The 21,665-nt window shown below is 42.2% G+C and overlaps 1 protein-coding gene across 1 annotated transcript in view; it reads right to left on the bottom strand.

The window, feature by feature from the left end:
* CLTC (clathrin heavy chain) overlaps positions 1–21,665 on the bottom strand; it is a 2,794,584-nt gene that overhangs the window by 1,231,752 nt on the left and 1,541,167 nt on the right. The window contains exon 19 of the mRNA XM_044054892.1: positions 16,178–16,300. Within this exon, the coding sequence (XP_043910827.1) occupies positions 16,178–16,300 (123 nt within the window). The remainder of the gene's footprint in view (positions 1–16,177; positions 16,301–21,665) is intronic.

Genomic DNA, 21,665 nt, shown 5'->3' with positions numbered 1-21,665 from the left:
TTGCCCCTCTCAGTGCCAGATGGTTTAATTAGAGATCTCTAAGCTACTACTAATGACACACTCTAATGATGTTTAAACTGGTAAACACAGCCAAGTTCTTTGGAGTACTTCAGGAAACACTCCAAAACGTTTTCTTCCACAGAAACCTGTCTCACTCATTCTAATGGCCCTGGGGCCTTTTACAAGTCTAGCCATGCAAAAACCCAAATATCCTTACTGACCTAGTTTAGACTGTTGTTGTTAGCAGAGCGATACTGTGATCAGTACCTACTGCTCCTGTCCATGATGGACATGAGGACCACCCCAGGGATGAATTTACAGTCACCCATCCAGTTGTCAAGGTTCCACTTGAATAGGGTAATTGAGAAGCTTTGCTTCACATGGAATGGGAGCTAATTCCAGAAGAGTGGTAATTGCTGCGAGATATACCTGGCTCTCCAGCAGGTTCTGTTGATGTTGCAGGCTAGGTTGATAACTCTTGAGTGATTTATCCTTGTCCCATTTTATTTGCGATGTGCAACTCCAGTAGGGAAGGGTCTGAGACTGCTCTGTAGTCCAGGCACAGGTCGCCTCTCAGCAGCCTGTATGATACAGAGTACAGTGACAGGGCTTTCAGTCTTTCCATGTACGTCATGTTCGGGAGGCCCTGGATTCTTTTGTTAAGAAACCTCTGTGGTATCTCCAGTTGCTGCAGGTGTTTGGTGAGGCACAAAGTAGGGAGCATTGTACTCTATTAGTGGTCTGATAAGGGTCGAGTGCAGTGGAGCTATAACCTCCCTCATCTTGAATGGAATGCCCTTATTTAAGAGATGAGCAATGTACAATGCTTTTCTTTCCACTACAGATACATGGTGATTGAGGCTTAGATTGCTATCAACCTGATCTCTGCCTGACATACAAGGCCATGTCCAACCCAGAATTGATGGACATGCTCCACCTAAAGAAAACCATATCCCCCTCAAGCCACATGCTCTAGGGATCTAAACCTCACCACAACAATAAGTAGGACATGCTGGAGGGATAGATTCCTGTCCCAGAGACTTCCCATGCTTTGGAACAAGATTCCACTCTACATTAGGCAGAGCTCCTAACATACTCAAAGAGAAACACTGACGAGTGGATGGGAAACAGAAAGTTTACCCCAGGGATCACTTCAGTGGCTCTGCTGGACAGAGGCACAGGGAACTAATCTAAGGGGGTGGCGAAAGCCAACACATTCCAAATAGGCTTATAAATGCCTTTGGGTAGATAGCCTAGTACCTACCTATGAACCTGTGTTCCCAAGTCTCGAACCACCAAATTTGTGCTTAGAGGGGTGCTATCTAGATCATAATTAGCAGGGGCTACCTCTTTGCCAAAGGGGATAATGAGGCATTTTTTTTTTTTTTGCCAGAAGTTTTAGTCCAAGAGTTTGGCACCAATCATTTGTCTGCGTTAGCCCTTTCTGTAATATGTTATCATTTGGGAACTCTGTGATTACACCCAGTTTAGTCATCTGTAAACTTGGTAAGCTACAGGTCCATCTACCTTTGTCTAGACTTCAGAGAAATAATTCCAAACAGTAGAGGGCCCAGCACAGATCCTTGCGGTACCCCGCTGGTAACTTGTCTACTGGTGGAGGTGGACTCCCCAGCTTTGACACTGTGCATTCTGTCAGTGAGCCAGTTTAATACCCATCTAGTAATGCATGGGTTGATCCCAAGCTGGGACAGCTTCTCCATGATATCCAAATTTGGGATTGTGTCAAAAGCCTTGGCTAAATAAAGATAGGTGGTGTATACCATTTTACTCTCATCCAGGGCTTTGGTGACATTCTCAAAGTTGTCCACCTGGTTTAATAAGCAAGATCTACCCCTGACAAAACCAAACTGGGTTGGTTTAAGAGTCTGAAGGTCACCTATGTCCATGTGGATAAGGTCCATGATGATTCCTGCCATGGCCTTACAGATGAGGCTGGTTAGGCTTGCACGTCAATAGCTCCCAGGGTCAAGTTGATGGACCTCCTATGGGCAAGGGAATTACTGTTGCTGTTCTCCACTCTGCCAGGACAAGGCCAGTTTTCAGGCTATGGTTAAAGACAGTCCCAAGGAGTTCTGCTAGGTCTTGTTTTATTTTGTTCAGTAGGTAGCCTGGGATGTTACCTGGTCACATAGAGGCTGTGTTTATGGCCTTGGAAAGAGCTTGTATGGCCTGTTCTTTGGAGATACTCGGTACAGGACTAGTTTTGGGAATGATCTGGGGTATGTCAGGTGGGGACGGGGGGTGAAGTTATTGCCAAATCTGTCAGCTAGCAGGTTGGAAATTTCTTCAGGTTCAGTGTGAGTGGCACTGTTTACTATTAAGTTCAGCACACAGCTGGGCATTACCTCTTAAGGTTATGGAAGTACCTAAAGAATGCTTTGTGACTGCCTTTAGCTAGAGATGCTAACTTAGACTCATACCTAGCCTTAAATGACTAAACAACATATCTGATTTGCTTGTTCAAGCTGTGGAGGGCATGATTCCTCTGTTGGGTTAGTTCTCTCTTGTTCTCAGATATCAGTTTCTTTCTTTTGTTGTATAACTTATTTGTACTTAACAGTCCACCCGGGTGGCTTGTTCTGTCAGGAAGACTTGCTTTTGTTCCTGTTAGGTATGGCCGAGTCAATGCATTTGTTTAAGTGGATATATAGGGCATTTGTGTATTCCTCTGCATGGGAGACATTGCTGTCTATGCTAGCAGGGGATTCTGAACTTTTTATACTATAATTTAGCAGGCAATAGTTTGCTTTGCTGAAAATTTTCTTTTTTTCTTTTTCTTTTTTTTAACTTCTGTGGTGGTGTCAGGTTTGATCTTTACTTCAAGCGAGACAGATTTATGATATGATCTTACTAGGAAGGGCAACACACTGGGTACACTCTAGTGACCCCCCCATGCTGGTGAGCAGTAGGTCCAGGACATTTGAGCCCCTTACGGAGTCTATTAATTTAAATGCCCTGGAACAGTTGGTACGAAGTCCATGAACCTTGTAGCAGTCGTGTTTGCTGCTCATGTAGGTCTCTCAATCAATGGGGGGATAGTTGAAATCTCCCATGACCAGGGTGTTTGGTTGTATGTTGAGCAACTCCAGCAAGTCCAGGTAGGCAGTGTGCTTCTCCTGGGCTCATGGTGGGGGTCCTGTAGGGGTCCTGTAGCTAGCAATGATGTGGAAGGGTGTTTTTCCTCTAGTTAATTGTAACTTGAGTATGTCCAGAGTCGTACGGTTTCACCACACTTGAGGTGTATTTGTATTTGATGAATATGGATCCACCTCCACCTTTGGTTCTTTCACGCTCGTTTTGGCGTCTGAACGAGTGAAGGGCATTGTAGCCTTGTACGGCTGGGTTGCTCTCAGCAGTCTTGAATAAAGTTTGTGACTACACAAATATCAGCATCTTCCAAGGTGAGGAGTGCTTCCAGGGAGTGCAGTTTACTGTTTAAGCTCCTAGCATTAAGCAGCATGACCTTCAGTTTGTCTTTAGTGGATTTCGTTACACTGGAAGTTTTGATTTTTGGACACTTCCTAAAAAGGCATTATGGGGGAGGCAAGCGTCTTTGCCAATATTCTGAAGTCTTGAGGAGACAAGTGAAGGCCATCTCTGGCAAAGCAGCATGGACTGTCGACCATTCTTCCCAGGCAGATAGATACTGGATCTCTCTGGAGTGACACCAGAAGCTAAGCTAATCATTAAAATCAATAATTTTTTGCCTGTATTATGGCATCATCCTTGGTGAAGGCAGAATGCTGCATAGGGCTAGGGATTTACCTGCCTGGGACACAACCTGATAGTTCGTTCATGTCTCTCTTCTTATAGTCCAGGGAGGTACGTCTCAAGTCATATACACCAACCTGTACTATGATGGAATCATAATGGTAAATGTTGCTGAGTGACTTCAGTGCATGCGTGATTTGATGGATCCTAGCACCTGACACACAGATGATCGTAGCCTTCTCCTTGTTCAACCTGGTGAGGGGGACATCTGTGCGTCTTACTACTGAGTCACCCATAACCAGAACATTTGGCTTTGAGGTGTTTTGCCTTAGGGGCTTAAGAGCTGAGACACTGATATGGGTGGTGGTGTGTGTGGTGCTGGATTTTGTTAGTGTACCGGTACTTGTATGTTTGGGAGGCCTCTGGTCTTTTGGTAGGATCTTAATGAGTACCTCCACGTACATGGGTTTGTGTGTCTTGACCTTCTCTTGTGTGAGAGGGAAGGTGTGTGTGCTGACAACCTGTTGTACGTCTCATTTGTTGTATTGTGAGGGGAGTGATTCTAACCCCATGGTACAGTTACATCTCTCACATACTGTGTTTGTTTTAGGAGCAAGTGGTTGTCAGTGTACATGAAGCAATTGCTACATTCTCAGGATGCCCAGGTCAATTAGGTTGGCTGAAGAAATGGTGGGGAAACTATCCGTCAATTATGGCAGGTATATATTACTGTGACTCATGGGGGTGGGTAGGGTGGACCTGGACTTGCTTGCAAGACCAACAAGGGTGGTTATCCTTGTACCAATGAATTAAACAGTTGTAACATTAACTAGCCAATGGGAGAGCCCAAAACTGAGCCTTTTACCAACAGTCCCCAACTCCTGGGATGCACACTTCTGACACAAGGGTGCAGGAGGGCCCTCTTAATGTTGGATTGCTGGTTTTAGTGCTCAATATATCAAAACAGCCTAGATTCAATAGATCTGAATCTAGCCTATGCTATGAGATACAAGAGTACTAGGATTTCAACATGCAGAAAATAACAAACAGTAAAAAATGGATCAACAAAGCAGAACACAGTTCAAAAAGTGCAATGCAAGCTTTAAATATACTTTTTTTTTTGTGGATCACAGTGGATGCCTCTGATTTAGTTTAGATTCACTCCAGGTCTCTGGCTAAGTCACCAAATTGAGTGCAAAACCACACAAACAGTGCTTAAGTACAAATGAAATTAAACAGTTGCAACACTAACTAGACAATGGGAGAGCCCAAAACTGAGCCTTTTACCAACAAATCCTAACTCAGATGTGTGCTGCACACTTCTGCCACAAGGGTGCCGGAGAACCCTCAATGCAGTATGCCTGGTTTTAGTGCTCAGTGTACCCAAACAGCCTACATTCAGCAGATCTGAATCTAGCCTGTGCTATGAGATACAGCAGTACTAGGATTTCAAAGTGCAGAAATTGATAGTCAAAGAAGCAACAGTAAAACAATAAATAAATAAAAAACAAAATTTTAATTTCATGCTGAGTAATATGAAAACCAAATTATTGGCTTTCACATCAAAATCTGCATCCTACACAAAAATAACTTCTCCATCACCTCAAACATTCCTACTGAATGTGTCACACAAAAAGCTATTTGGTGTCATTACAGTTAACTACCTAAAGCTTGATATTCAAATATAGCAATTTATCAAGAAAACTCACAAAAAAAATCAGAATCACCAACTAGCAATGTCAAATGACTGCCTTTGAATACCACCTTCCTTTACTACCACGCACTGTCCCCATCCATACCAACCTTCGGCAATCTGTACTAGCAAAAACTGAACACTGGTGTTAACGAGAGCTAAAATTCACTCCTACCCATTTTGTTAAATCCCACTACTCTCTAGCCTTAAAACAGTTAGGTTGGCTAGAACTTCCACACCATCATCCATTTAGGAACGGTTCATAATGTAATCTACAAATCTCAAGACTGTCCTGCATTCGAAGCCTTTGTGGAACCATATACCCCGGCATGATCACTCCACTCCACAGACAAGTCTATATTAACTATAACTAAAACCCATAAGTCTAACAGTCTGTCCTTCTACTCAAATTATGTTTCTAAAGTCTGGAATTCTATCCATACCACCAAACAACCAAACTATCCAGACTCAAAAACATGCTAAAACACTTCATTGCTCTGCTCTTTCACCTTCCCAAGCCAGACTACCGTGACTTTTACACTCCTACATTACCCTAAATACTTCAACAATGCAAATTTTCAATGTAAATTTTCTGTTTTCTATCTCTTTGACTTTACTGCCTCCACTTGACTCTACTTACCCCTGACAAGTTTTTCCCTTAAGAAAATTTCAAACTCTTATTCAGTACCTTCTGCATATACCAGTCACTACAACTTTCCTTTTCTCTACATTACCTAACAAATATAAACACTAGTGACATTTCCTTACCTATGCCCCACTTTCAGATACGCATCATTATGGTAAGTTATCAAACAAAATTTACTTTCTCCTTATGATGAACTGCAAAACATCTCATGGTGCAATGGCTGAGGATCACTTTTCCCTCCAATAGGAAGGCTTGTATAAAAAGAAGTTATGTACTCACCATAACGTTCCATGTATATTGTCCATCTCGCCTTCATTCTTTACTGGTTGGGGTTTGGAACCGATCCTCTGTTCCGACTCTGCATTATATAAAAGCTTGAGGTCTTCCACTAGCTCATGGCTGAAAACTCTATCCCATCATGCCCTAGGAAAGCTCCTCAGATCTTGTTTGCTTATATAAAAGTTACGTACTCACCATAACGTTCCATGTGTGTTGTTCATCTTGCCTTCACTCTTTACTGGTTGAGTTTGGAACTGATCCTCAGCCATTTACAAAAGCTCGAGGTCTTCCACTGGCTTGTGGCTGTATCCCTATCCCACAATGCACTAAGAAGCTCCTCGGATCTTGTTTGCTGATAACAAAAGTAGTCAAATGGTCTACATATGATTCCTGACATACAATGAAGATGGTCAGAGAACATTTGCCAAAGACCACGCGATCCTTCAGAAGCCAAATGGCTGGGGGAAGGAGAGTGGGGCATAAGAATGAAGGTCAGATGAACAACACACATGGAACATTATGGTGAGTATATAACTTCATGTGATGTTGTTCTATCTCGTCTTCATTCTTTACTGGTTGGTACAGCATCCCTAGCACCATATTTCTTGGGTGGCTCACAGGAGAAAATTCTTCCGAACAGTGCATCCAAAGGAGGCCCTGATCCTGGACGCCAAATCTGCTTTGTAATGAGTGATAAAGATAGGAGGCCTTGCCCATGCTGCAGCAGCACAAATGGTGTCAATTGGTAGTCTAGTGCTAAAAGCAGAAGCTGCTGCCATGCTTCTTGTTGAATGTGCTTTGATTATCCCAGGAAGATTCTTATTAGATTTGTATGTATAGGTCATACAGTCCAAAAACCATTTTGAAAGAGTGACTTTAGATACAAGAGCACCTTTTTTAATCTCTGAAAATGAAACAAATTGGTCAGATTTCCTGAAGCCTCTTGTCCAGTGTAAACAGAAATGTAATTGTCTATGCACATCTAATTGGTGTAGCATATATTCTGCCTTGTTGCCATAGCTGGGGAAAAAACACTGGTAGATCTATTGCTTGATTTAAGTTAGACTCTGAACATACCCTTTGGTAAGAAGGATGGGCTTGTTCGAAGGGACACTCAGTCTTTCTGGAAAAGCATGTAGGGGGGCTTTACTGATAATGCTTGCAGCTCCGAGACATTTCTAGCGGCAATGATGGCAATTAAAATAATCGTTTTCCATGTCAAGAACTTTAGGTCACAAGAAGACGCAGGTTCAAATGGGGGAGGATTAAACAGGAGAGAACAAAGTTTAGGTTCCATGCTGAAAGAGGGGTCTTAAATAGGTGGTTTTAATACAATAGTGCCTCTCAGGAATGCTTTAAAAAGGCTGTGAGCCATAAGATTTGTGGCTAAATCATTCATATGAAAATTGCATATCGCTGCTAACCAAATTAGATGGTAGCTGCAGATGCTCCTTCAAAAAAATCTTTGTTAGAAATTCGAGAATAGAAGCAGAAAAAGGATCAATCCGTTTACTTAATGCCCTGGAAGAAAATCTGTTCCACTTGCTCAAGTAAAGTTTCCTCATCGAGGCCTTATGAGATTAGATCAAGATAGGTTTTACAGAAGGATAAAGGTCAAGCAGTCTGGCTATTTTTGGAATTAGAGCAGCCAAGCTGTCAACTTCAGGGCTTGAAGAGAGGGGTGGAGCGTTCCAGACGCACGAGTCAGAAGGTCTGGAACTGGGTCCAGAATCCATGGCTCCTGATGGAGATGAGGCCAAAGGAAGAGGAACCAAATCTGATGAGGCTAGTATGGGGGTGATGAGAATCGGGTTACTTCCCAATGATTTGGCTTTCTGAAAAACTTTGGGTATCAAAGGAAAGGGGGGGGGCATAAAGGAGACCAGACGGCCAATCATGTACAAGTGCATCCCTTATTGACTCCCCCCCAGAGGGGGGATTAGGGCAAAAAAGCTGCTGCATTTGGCATTCATGGATGTGGCAAAAAGGTTACAGCAAGGCTGGCCCCAACAGTGGAAAATCATCTTCACTACTTCTCATTTCTGGGACCACTCGTGAGGCATCAGAATTGCCCTGCTGGGTTTGTCTGCTATCATGCTGGATTTCCCCAGGATATGTGTTGCTATCAGAATGCGTTGGGAGGAGGTTGCCCACTGCCATACTCTCAGGGCCTCTCAACAATGGGGGTAGGATATGGTCCCTCTGGGTGTATATCACTTCATCGAACGTGGAAAATATTGAAGCTGTAAACATCGAACTCAAAACAGCGAACTGAAAATATCGAAATGGGGGGTAAAAAATGACATATGGAGTGAAGATTAAAAACAACTTGCACCATGCAGTGGGCAAGACCCCCTGCACCCCTGACACCCCCTGCCACTTAAATATACCACTTTGGAGATCGCACTTCAGTGCAGTACAGTGCAGAAATGGAAGATTTCCATTTCCTACACTGTAGCGAGATCTCGGAGTTGGTACATTTAAGTAGCGGGGGTGTGGCGGATGCAGGGGGGCTTGCCCCCCTGCCTACACCCTTAATGTTCCATGTCTCCGTTGGGAACTGCCGTTGACATCATTTCAATGTTGTCAGGGTTTGCTGTTTTGAGTTCGATGTTATCTGCATTTGATGATGTGATATAAACCCGGTCCCTACCTGTTTATGTACCAAACAAATGAAATGTCTGTTTGTATTGTAATAGTTCCCAGTGGAAGAGCGTTCTGTAGTGTCTGCAATGGCAAAAGCACTGCCAGGACAGTGATGTGCAAATGGAGCTCGTGATCTTGCCAAGTGCCTTGGACTGTCCTGCCCAGATAATACCCCCAGTCTGGGAGGCGTCCATGGTTAATGTGGCCAAAGGCTGCAGAGGGACAAATGGTAGACCTGATGTCACATGAGTGGAGTGAAGCTACCAGCGAAGGTCTTTTTTGCATGGTGAGACATGGGTAATTCCTGCAACAACCACTGTGTGAACAGAAGTCACTGCAATATTCTCATGTGCATCAGTGCTATCGCTGCTGCCATGGTTCCCAAGACTTGCAGAAATGTTTTTGCCTGTATCCTTGTTTTTGAGAGAAGGTTCAAGATTTGTTGTCTCAAAAGTCAGAATTCTTTCTGTAGGAAGTTTTGCCATTATATGTATCATGTCTAACTCTGCTCCTATAAAAATGATACGTTGAGGAGGCAACAAGGCAGATTTTTCATAGCTTATCTTGATGCCTAGGTGAGAGCAGAGAAGCAACGTGGTGTCTCTTGCTTTCTGTAGTAGATGCTTGGTGGTGGCGGTTAGGAGCCTAGATACGTCCAGATACGGAAACACTCAAAATCCCAGACTTCTCAAGTGAGCCATTACCACTGCCATACACTTGAAGACTTTGGGGGATGTGGTGAGACCAAAGGGCAGAGCTTGAAACTGGCAGTGACTGGCTCCCAGCCAAAAGCACAAATGACTCCTGGATCGTCTTGTCCATTTTTATGTGGTAGTATGCATCCTGGAGATCTATCGAGCACATCCAATAGTCTTTTCCCAGGAATGAGAGTATTGACTGCAATGTTATCATCTGGAACTTGATTTTCTTACTGACTTGTTTAATTTACTGAGATCCAAAATGTGTCTCCAAGTCTGTTTTCTTTGGAACTAAAAAAAACCTTAAGTACCTGATCCTATTTGGTCTGCGGGGACTGTCTGGATGACTCATTTCTCTAGCAACTTTTGTATTTCTAGAGTTGCCTGTTCCCTTTGACTGGGTGGGATGTTTTTTATGTTTGGGACAGGGGTAGAAAAGGGTATGGAATAGCCTCTGGATATGATGCCTTGTACCCTCTTCTTGTCTCTTGTTATTTTTAGACAGGCTTCTTGGTACAAAGGTAAGAGACCCCCAACTGCCTCCAGAGATGGACAGATGGGCCTCCTTTCAGGAGTGCTGAAAGGGCTTACCCAAGGAAAAATTCCCCTGTTGCCCTGATTTTGTGGACCCCCTCTACCACGTAGCTGGTGTCTTCCATTACTGCTCCCTCCTCTGCCCCTGGGGGAAAAAAAATCACCATGTGCATCCTGAAAAGCTCTCTGGGATTTTCGGAACCACATTTTTCCTCCCTTCTGACCTTTTGGATAAAGTCTAGAAGGTATGGAAAAATGGACTCCTACGGCAGAGAGTTTTTCCTTCTTGTTCACACCTGGTTAAGTGCGTCTTTGACTTTTGACCCAAACAAGGACGAGCCATCGAAGGGTGCATGAACAAAAGAATTCTTAAAGGGCTCCACAAAGTCACACAGGTGCATCCAGGAATGTCTCCTTAGGGAAATTCCTAAACCCACTGCCCTACTCACTCCATCAGCTGCATAAGAAATGAGTCTCATGGAGGAGTTGACCACTTAATTTAAGGCGGAGAGCTGAGAAACTTTCTCTGATACCCCTTCAGTTACTGAACCCTGGACAGTATTTCCTAGCTCCTTCAGGAGACCTCTCTGATGTCTGGTAAAGTGGGTGAGATAATTCAGCTATCTGAATGCAAACATCGCTGAAAAGGTGTGCTTTCCATATCTGTCCATCGTAAGAGGCTCCTTGTTTGGTGGATGGACAGAAGACAACATCTCGGAGTTCCTTTTTTGGTGGCCCCCACTACCATAGCATCTACTGGTACACCTTTTGTAAGGAAGTTTCTATCTGTAGTTGATGTTATAAATTTGTTTGGCCTCCGGGGAACAAGCTCCATTGAGTCTGGAGATTCCCACGCCTTTTGACAAACTAGGTCCATCAGTTTATCAAAAGGCAGACACACCCAAGTGGTGGAAGGGCGAGACCCAAAAGCCTTCGGATATACAGACTCCTACTCAGAAAGGTTGATAGGCTTCCAGCAACCTCTCTGCTTAAGTATTTCCAGGATGCCTGCGAAGGAGACATCCTCCGAGAGCACCTGTGGGGACTCTCCTGACTCATCAAAGTCTGTATCGGATGTGATGGAATTCTCTGGGGAGTCTAAATGCTTCCTCTTGCATAGTCCCTTACGAAGGACCTCTTCAGAAGGGTATCCTGGAGAGGTTTCGGAAGAGAAGGGTTCACACCCAATGGGGCATCCTGAGGCCTAGGGTCTCTGAGTCTCTGTGGATGCAGTGGTGCCAAGACAGACACCGGTGCCTTAGGGGGAAGAACGTCTAGACCTGAGAGAGGAGTTGTCTGTGGAGACAGCGCTCACCTCACCATCTCGAAAGCCCCCCAGCCCGATCAGAGGAAACTCCCGGCTCCAAAAAAACAGAAGGTATCTCCAGAACCAAGGGGGTTGGCTCAGAGGTTGATATAGGAGCAGAGATCACCTGCACAAAAGCCCTGAGAGGAAGGTTCAAATCAGACAACTGTCCGATCCAACTCTAATCCCTGGACCAGACCAGAGAGCGTCGGCTCCTAGACTCGAGTTTAAATGGAACAGAGTATGTTGGAGCAATAGTTGGGCCCAAAGAACCTGGGATAGGTTTCTGCTCCGATGGTTCCACTACAACCAGTTCTAGACCTTCTGGCTCTGAAGTCTGGGATCGGATCAGAGGAAGAATTGAGGGTGAAAGCATAGGCTTGGTCGGTTCCGAAACCCTCTGGGTCGGATCAGACAACAATTTGGCAAGTGCAGGTGTCTGCAGCAGCCTCTGCACCACACAATCCACATCATCATGAGAATGGCTCCTGGAGGATCGAGAGGAGGAAGCATGAGATCTGGAGACTTGTAGCAAGGGGGATCTTAAACTGGTTCCAATTCCAGGGACCATCTCCATACCTGAAAACCCAGCAGCTCCAAAACTGAAGGAGCCGGGGCCTGACAGCCTTTGGGTCTGACTGAGTCTCTGAAGAAGATGACCTTTTTCCCAATTTATCAGATTTAGAGGTGGGGGAATGGCATGCTTTTGAAGGACCCTGACCTTCTTCCATGGCTTCTGAAAAGGGGGTCTTCCAACAATCCTCTAAGAATCAATTTATTCTTCCTCTCTAGCAGTACTGTAGGACTGAAGGAGTGGCATATGGTACAATACTCGAAGGTGCCCCGCTACGAGCCACTACACGCAATACAGTATGTTTGTCTGTAACGGACATTTTTTGGCTGCACTTAATGCATTTTTTAAACCCTGAGGGTTTAATATCCTTAGACTGCTCGGATAACCAACAGCAAGGAAGCACAACAAAATATCTATATATCAAACACTACAACAATTTTTTTGTTGCTTTTTATTATATATAAAACACACCAACTATAAAAGGAAGAAAAAACTCTCTAATTTAAATGAGTGAGCCTTATTTATTATAACGAAAGGAAAAAAAAAAAAAAAGGAAAAACTCAAAATTTACAGAGCTCTCTAATTTAGACGAGCTTATCTAAATATCCAAAGAAAAGCCCTCTAACTAAAAATGGGCTTGAGAAACAAGTTTAAGCCGGGATAGGGTATTGAGAAAAGGCCTTGAGAATAAAAATGATGGCCAACAGCAGCAGCGAACACGCTAAAAACTGTTTAATAATGTTAACTATAGTATAAAGGTTATAATAATAAACAAACTATTTTAAAACAAAATATAACAATACAAGAAAGGAGAAAATTTTCACTTAGCCAGAGCCAGTAGAAAGCACCCGATCATGTTTTAGCTGCAAAAGAGATCTGGGGAAACTTTCCTAGAGCATAATGGGATAGGGTTTTCAGCCATGAGCAAGTGGAAGACCTCAGGATTTTATACAAGGCTGAGTCAGAACTGAGGATTGGTTTCAAACCATAACCAGTAAAGAATGAAGGCGAGATAGGACATCACATCAGATGTTACTTTCATGGGTGTGCAATGAAGTAGGTACTCAAAAATTTCACTTCTGTAACATTCTTCACCTTTTTACAATATTTCATTACTACTTAATAAATGAGGAGACAGACAGTCATGGCACATAGAAGTCTTCTAGTACAGATCTCAGAAGGTAATTTATCATAAGTTATTTCAGTACAGTGTCTACAGGACTGCTATTCTGGTTCAAAGGCGTTTACTAGACTAACGATCACATGAGCCATTTTAAGCCTAGCCATGCATACCAAATCTCGGACAAGTTCTGGTACCCTTGATAAGTGAAAGCAGGGGGTTTGGGAGATGAACCATTTACAGGCTGCCTATTGTCCATTAGAGACACAGGTGCCAAACCAGGGATACGTTTTCTGTTCTCTATATAATTGTACAAGTTACACTTGAATTGGGTTGGGGGAACTCTGCTTCACATGCATGGGGAGCCTGTTCCAAAGAAGGGCTAGTCTCTGGGATATATACCTGTCTCTCCCTGCAGGTCCTACTCATATCACAGGCAAGGTTTAAGTCTTTAGAACACATAATTCTGGTGCCGTTTGTTTTCCGAATATGCAGGAGGTCCATCAAGGTGGGGTCAGACAATGCCTTGCATGCTAGGCATACATCTCCCCTCAACAGCCTGTAGGAGACAGAACACAAGTATAGGGCCTTTAGGCGCTCTGCATAGGGACATTACTACTTCCTGCATTCCTTTAATGAGGAACCTCTGTGGACGTTCCAACTGATGGAAATGCCCAGTGAGGTACATAACAAAGGAGGCATTGTACTCAATGATAGGTCAGATGAATGCTGAATATTTATTTACTTTATTTTACATTTGTTGACCGGGCTAGTCCAAATGGATATATGTCCATTTTCAGTGGAGGCTCGGGGAGAAAAGTTCCACACTTCAGAACAGAATCACAAAAACATAAGTGCATTATCAAGTTTTTGTAAATTACAATAGTACATTACATTTTAGCTTATGAGTAAGGAAAAAAAAACATTCATAGTTACACAACTATAGATATACATACAGCAATATATAAAGTAAGTGTAATAGAGCACTATTAAACTTAAAAGGGTTGCACACACATTATTGTTAGTAAAAGATTAGTTTGTGTGAGTAAGAAGATTAGTGGAACAATTACTTCCCTGGACCTAGATGCCATACCTTTGCTTATAAGTTGCATAACACAGAATGTTTTCCTCACTACTGTAGGGCACATGATGGTCAAATGCTGAATTACTGTCAACCTGTGTCCCCCCAAGTCCCTGACCACTGGGTCAGCTCTTAGGGGGGTGTTGTCAGTATGACAGTTACCAGGAGTAGAGGACTTCCCAAAGGATACTACTATGCCTTGCTTGGCATTTAGTTTTAGTCCATGACTCGGACACCAATTATTTGTCTGTGTCAGCCCTTCCTGGAGAACATTTGTGTCGGTAGGAGATTTTATGACTGCTCCTAATTTGCAAATTTAGTCATCCAGAGGTCACTGACATTGGTCTTGACTTTAGAAAAGTAAATGCCAAAAGGAGTGGTCCCAGGACCGATCCCTAAGGTAATCCATGTGTGACTGGCCACTCTGAAGAGGTGGACTAGGTAATTCTAACTCCCTGGGTCCTGTCTGTGAGCCAGCTGCCTATCCACTGGGTGATATAAGGGTTTACACTTAACTTCTTGGGTTTGTCAACAATGCTCAACTGGGGTATTATGTCAAAGGCCTTGGCCAGGTGAAGGTAGGCAGTGTGAACCATTCTGCCATTATCTATTACTTTGGTAACTTTCTCAAAGTCCATCAGGTTGAGTAGTATGACTTGCCCTTGACAAAACCAAACTTGGTTGGGTCCACTGTTCGGAGGTTTCCTATGTCATTACTGATCATTTCTATGATAACTCTTCCCATAACTTTGAATATGAGATTAGTGAGAATTATGGGTCTGTAAGTTTCCAAGGTCTGTAGATGACCTACCTTTGTAGAGAGGAATGACTTGCCGTTCTCCATTCATGAAGCTCAAAGCCTGTTTGGAGACTGCAGTTGCATAGCAATTCCAGAGGGCCTGATAGGTCACGTTTCATGCCATTTAGAAGGCATCCTAAGATGCTGTCTGGGCCCACTGATGCAATGTTCTTGACCTTAGATGGAGTATTAAGGGCTGTTCCCTAGTGATAGCAGGGGAAGTTATACTCGATGGTATTTCCTGAAAATAGTTAATTCTCTGCTCTACTACAATAAAAGCAAGAATTAAATGCATTATAACACAAGGCTGAAGCTCTGTCTACTCTATGCCCTAAACTAAAATATACATTAGTAGCGCACACTAGCACTTTTCAATAAAGCATTGTAGAAAAATAATTGCCACCTGCTTTTTTAGCATATGGGATGATGATGTGCCAGCTCCTTTTCTCTTCCTTTTGTTAAATGTCTGTAAATGTGGAATGGTCCCTTCCATGCCCACTATACTTACATGCGCTTAGAAAACCACCCTTGGTCATGTCATCATAAACCTCATATCAACATGATCTTCATGTACAATATATTTAGATACATAATCAGACATGCATGGTATAAGCTGAATTACCCTGTCTTGGTCATGCTCTTAAAATCAGTTTGAAAAATAAATATAAAAGAGAGACATATTAAGAGTCATATCAATGTCAGGCATATTTGACTATATCCCTGTATTTGCTCCTCAGCTCTCTTGAAGGGCAGTTGGATAGGATAAGATAGGTTATACACACCTATTCATAGCTACAGAAAGTCTACACTAGTATCACACTGATGAACAATTTTCCTACCTTGTTCACTGCTGCAGCATAATGGAAGAATTAGGACTCCCATAATATTAAATGTTTTCTTAAATGTGATTAAAGCTTTGCTACATTCAGAAACAGTATCTTCTTTACATCTGAGATCTGCTTTTACTCACTACTCCATGGTATCCTTGATTCAACAAATTATGCCCCAGCTGAAAGTCCCATAAAAGAACTGTTTGATAAAGAACAGCGACCAACATAAAACAGCTCACCTGATCAATCAATGGCCTCCTGAAAGGGTTACTTTCCAAAAGTACACTTGCCCAAAGGTCAGGGTCCTTGCGTCGAACTAGATATCGAGATAGGCTCTTGAACAACGAATTTTCATTACATACCTAAAAACAGAGAGAGAAACACCATCAAGGACTTAAATCTCATTATGAAGATACTTTTGCGCGCTCAAATTTTCTGCAAATGCAAGAGTCTGGAAAAGCAAATGTCAAAGAAAAACTTCATAGCAAAACTTAAATTTTAAGCTGCAACAAGTGTGCGTGTGTGTACATAAATAAAATACAAAGCTGAAGTAAGCTACTCAGGCATGATTTTCCTTAAAGGGAACACAACTGATCTACTGCACTGAATTCTATTGCATCCACCATTACTAAATCAGTTTGCATAAATCAATCCTCATGGTAGTTATTAATGGTGTATGCAAAGCAGAACAAATAGCTGTACTTCATCTAGTTAAAGGACACACCTTGGCCAGTTTGAAATCAAACCATTCTGCCATCAGAAGTTGTAACATGGCTCCATCCAAGTGATATAACTTTATATTTATGCTAAGGATGTAGATAATGATGCTACTAATATACATGGTCTGTACAGAGAAGCACAAGAGACATACTGAATTAATACATGGTTGAATGAACTATTACTTAATGGTTAAACCTCTAAAGACCTACGAGCTTTTCAAATTCCCTCTCTTAAGGTATGTGTAATGGTTGGAGTGTCTATGGTACAAGTTTGCTGATAACCCCCAATTTACAACAGCAGCATGGGGGGGGGGGGCAAGCTGGAACCCTTTTCAATTTACATAAGTAGTGTGATACAAATTCTTTTAAGGCATTTATTATACGTTACAGAAAACTTTAAATAAAAAAAACTGTTCCTTAGTAACCACAGACACAAGGCACGCTACATGGTCATTCAGCATGGCATAGGTACAGAACAGGTAATCAAATTCTTTCTTACACAGTACTGATTTTAACTTCAATAAAATACATTTTGAGAGAGTGAAAAAAGAAAGCTGCACCAAAATTACACAACCACCACGTTTATTAGCAAAAGATAAAAAATAAAAATAGGATAACGTTAACGCTTTCACGACTGCTCTTGTTGCTTCACGTCTGATCTGATGAAGCAACAAGAGCAGTCGTGAAAGCATTAACGTTATCCTATTTTTATTTTTTATCTTTTGCTAATAAACGTGGTTGTTGTGTAAGTTTGGTGCAGCTTTCTTTTTTCACTTGGTCTTGCTACTCTGCACCCCTCTGCACTCTGAGCCACTTAGTTTATTTACATTTTGATATAGTCTGCAATCAATTTTCTTTTTTGAAAGATAACGGATGAGAAGAGTTGCTATAATTTCCTATTTAGTCGTGTGTCAATGGGAACAGGTGGTATTACTTGTAGTCATTTGTTTCAAAACATTTTATTTTATTTTCATTTCATAGACTTTTTCTTTGATATGGAAATAAGTTGCACCACTGGAAAAATAAATTTATTGTATTTTTTTTACCCCTTTGCCTACCCACCATCAAGTCTCTCTCAATATGCTGTCCTAAGGGTACCCACCTATCTGCAACCATGAGTGTGCTTTGAGCATTTGCTGACACCCCGACAAAGACATTTTTATTTAAAGCCTAAACTTTTCCCTAGTGGTGACAAGTACTTCTGTTACCACCAGGACCGGCTATGCCCTTATGTCAGCTCACATATGCTCTTTCAAGTGCGCAGAAGAGGTCTACCATCACCAGCCTGGATGGTCACTCTCACATCTACCCTCATCATAATGAGTCTCCCAAGGCTCCATAATTACACCAATATCATGTGCTGGCCAGGAACCATCACCCCCCCCCCCCCCAGCAGCCAAACCTCCCTGCCTACTCCTTCAAACACAAGAGAATGTATTCAAATCCTATTAGTCATTTGGGCAGTATTCAGAGCAGTATCCCCTCTACATCTCTGCTGCATTCAGTTCTTTAATCTTTTGAGTAATTTATTTTATCATGAGTACTAATTTGAATATTACTACTTTTATGGAGAGGTATCTAACTGGGATAAAATGTTGCTCTATATACTACCGCAAAACAAACAGAAAAAACACACAAGTAGAAATTCTTCAATGTAGTTCCCTTGTATCTGAAAACAGTTAAAGGTCAGTATGTTGGGCTTCCAAAAATGAATCTTTCCACACATATTCAAAGTTTAAAACTGAGACTTCAAAAAAACAAAAAAGTTATCCCTGCAAAACAGTTAAAAAAGCAGCTGAAGAAATCACTTTCAAGCATTAGTCATTTAATAACAAAGTCATTTCAAGCACAAAGTCAGCTGTAGCTAGTACAGTTGTAACTATCACAATACTACTAATATTAACCCCACAAATGGAGTATGGCCATGTCTTTGACCTATTTGGTTACGAACAATGAATTTTACCAGCCAATTCAGATTTTAAGAGTAGGTAAAAAAAATACTATTTCTTTACAAAAGGGGTAAAACATGAAGCTAAACATCTGGCTCCTCAGGTTACTGCACATTTAGTAAGAGACATGCCACTTTTAAATGTCAGTCTTGCAGACAATGCAGATACAGTTCCAATGCTCTACACCATTTTTCTTTCATATGGAGAAAGCTTTTCAGTCTACAGGTTATTTTACTTGTAATTTTGGACTACGTACTTTACATGGCTAGTTGCTCGAGTTGTGAAGCCTTTTATGAAGGCATGACTAAAAGACAACTTAATTTTTACATTTATGGGCACATTTATGTAACCGAGCACAAGGGTGTTATGAATGCTTTGTACAAGCACACCATTTGCAGTGACTATAAAAAGTTAATGGCCCCATTAGTATTAGAGAAGGTGACAGGGTGATCTGCTTTAACAGAATAAATTCTGGTGGTGACTAACTACAAGCAAGGACATATCCTAAGTGTGCAAAAATGGCATCCTTTAAACAAATACTGACTTTCAAAACACATTTGGTCCAAATTTGCATGTTTTCTGTGTTTTACATAATTTCATTTATAAATTACTTTTATAGGAATTAGTGTAACTGACAGACTGATTTTGTATTGTGCTTCTAAAGCACTAGAAGGATCCATTTATTGCTCCATATCCATTTAGTGCAATGTGGCAAAATAGTATGTAGCATCTGCAATCTGCATTCTGAGCTGCCTTTTTAAGAACTTTGCTGGCTACCTACTGGGGGGGTGTTCTTCTGTCACATACATTAATGACTTAAAATAAATCATCACAACCAATACTCACCCTTCCTGGTGTGCGGTTGTAATAAGCACTACTCAGTAATGCGTGCTTGGTGACAGCAGGTTTTCTGTTTTGTAGCTTTACTTTAATAAATGCTGCTGTATTTATTCTGGGTGTTACTATCGACAAACATTTCCCTCTTTTTAGCAGTGCATTCATGGTGATTAGGTCCCAGCATCAAACATGCTAAACTTAAAACACAAGGGCAGACAGACACCAATACCACCAGTTTTATTCATTTAATATTACTGTTGTCTGGCTGCCCCTCTACTCTGAGTGCTGCCTTTTTTGACATCCTAGCAGGACCTAGTGTGATGGCTCCACTACCTGCATTTAATCAATCCATTCATTCTGCAGGGGCAAGAGCCAAGTAATCTGAGGTGAGGTGACAGCGCTCTAGTCCATTCATTCCTTACTGGGAAGCCAAATCCACCCCATTTACTCCTCCAGTGGTGACACATTTACTCCTCCAGTGGTGACAGGGGAGCTGGTCTGGGCCTGTAGGGTAACCTACCCTGCCCACTTAGTTTTTCTCCAAGTTCCACTGGGAACTGCCACCAACAGCAAGCCACTGCACCACACAATTGATCCTGCATTATATGTTTTCCTTACAATGCCATCATGTGTTCTGTATGCTTGTGCTCCATGAATGTAGCACTCTGTGCTCCTGTTAGGCATCATCTAAGAAAGCAAGCAAGAACTGCTGCCTTCGCCTCCCCATGGGTTGGCCAGCAATAGCTGCTCATTCGTACTCACCCACCGTCTGCTCATGTCGTTATTTGAAACCAGGTCTCCAACACAGTAGTCAGGGCTTTAGCCCTCTACGACAAAGTTTTGGCTTGATTTTGAGTTTATGTTTAACATGGGTACGTACATGATGGTTAAATGAAATGTTACTTTGTCAAATGCAAACATCTACATGCTAACCTCACACCATCACAATGCTAAGCATTTAAGAAAGTCACAGTGGTTGAAGTGCCCTGGTACTATAAACATTGAATGGGCCTATCAAGTTGTTCCCTTAGTATGAGTAGCAGAATTGTATGCATTAATGCAGCCACTTACATATAGTTTTGCTTGGTTATTGGTTCACCCTTCTTTTTAACAATGCAGATGAACTGATTACTATTCTAAACCCAATGGTTCCGAGTAGGCATTAAACTACATGTAGACATCCAGGGTATACAAGACTCTCACTATTCTGATGGTTTAGGAAAAAGGCCATAGCTATATAGTCTGTGTACTGTCCTTTTTCTATGTGGTCTCAGCAAAAGGACTCTCAGTATTTGTTTTACAGGTCTGAAGATAGGCAGAAGCAGATTGAGTAGTAGGCAGGCTGAAATGTGTGACTGATCCATTCTTGACTGATGTACAAGCCAAGCTTGCCCCAAACAGCTCACTGAGGTATTGGAGTACTAGAAGAATGCTTACTACCCTTGAATCCTGTCCTCTATACTGGCACCAGTGGGAAAACCTCTTCCATCTGGATATGTAGGATTGCCTGGTAGCTGGCCCTCCCCAATGATAATGAGCACATCCATCAGCTAATATTATCAGGTTGGGATATATTAGGAAAATACAGTTGTGTATCTACCATAAATGTAGGATGTTTGAGTGCATTCACTGTTGCAGTCATTACACTTGGGTTATCCTGCTGGCAGGCTACCCGCAGTCGGCCTGAATTCCAAAGTCCTGGTCCGGCGTCGGTTGCCATCGCCTCTTCCTTGACGTCAGTGCGCCAGGGGTATACAAGATGCAGCCAACACCATTTTCTTCAGTTTTTCTTGCCCCCAAGAAGGTAGGCAATACATATTGCTTATAAAAACATACAGTAAAATAAAAACAATACCTTCATCTACAAGCAAATACACCACATAGGTTGTATAGGATAGAGAAGTATAGATAAGTCCCAGCAAAGAAAGGGGGATGGTGGGTGGGTAACCTGGACTGCAACAGTGAATACACTCGAACATCTACATTTATGGTAGGTACACAACTGTACTATGTTCATCATGTTTCACTGCTGCAGTCATTACACTTGGGTTGAATCCCATAGCTGAGTTAGGGCGGCTGGGTCCAAATAGGATTAGGATTGGCTATGAGGCCCTGCAGAACTGCAGTGGCAAAGCCGGCTCTGGATTTAGAGTAAAGAGGTAAGTGATAATGCTTGGCAAAAGTGTGCACTGAACTCCAAGTTGCAGCCTCCAAAATTTCCT

Source organism: Protopterus annectens, chromosome 13.part0, assembly GCF_019279795.1.
Source record: "Protopterus annectens isolate FY-2018-M chromosome 13.part0, PAN1.0, whole genome shotgun sequence".
NCBI classification, from domain to species: domain Eukaryota; kingdom Metazoa; phylum Chordata; order Ceratodontiformes; family Protopteridae; genus Protopterus; species Protopterus annectens.
Note: the sequence above shows the minus strand (reverse complement) of the source record. Positions and strands in the feature narration are given on the sequence as shown.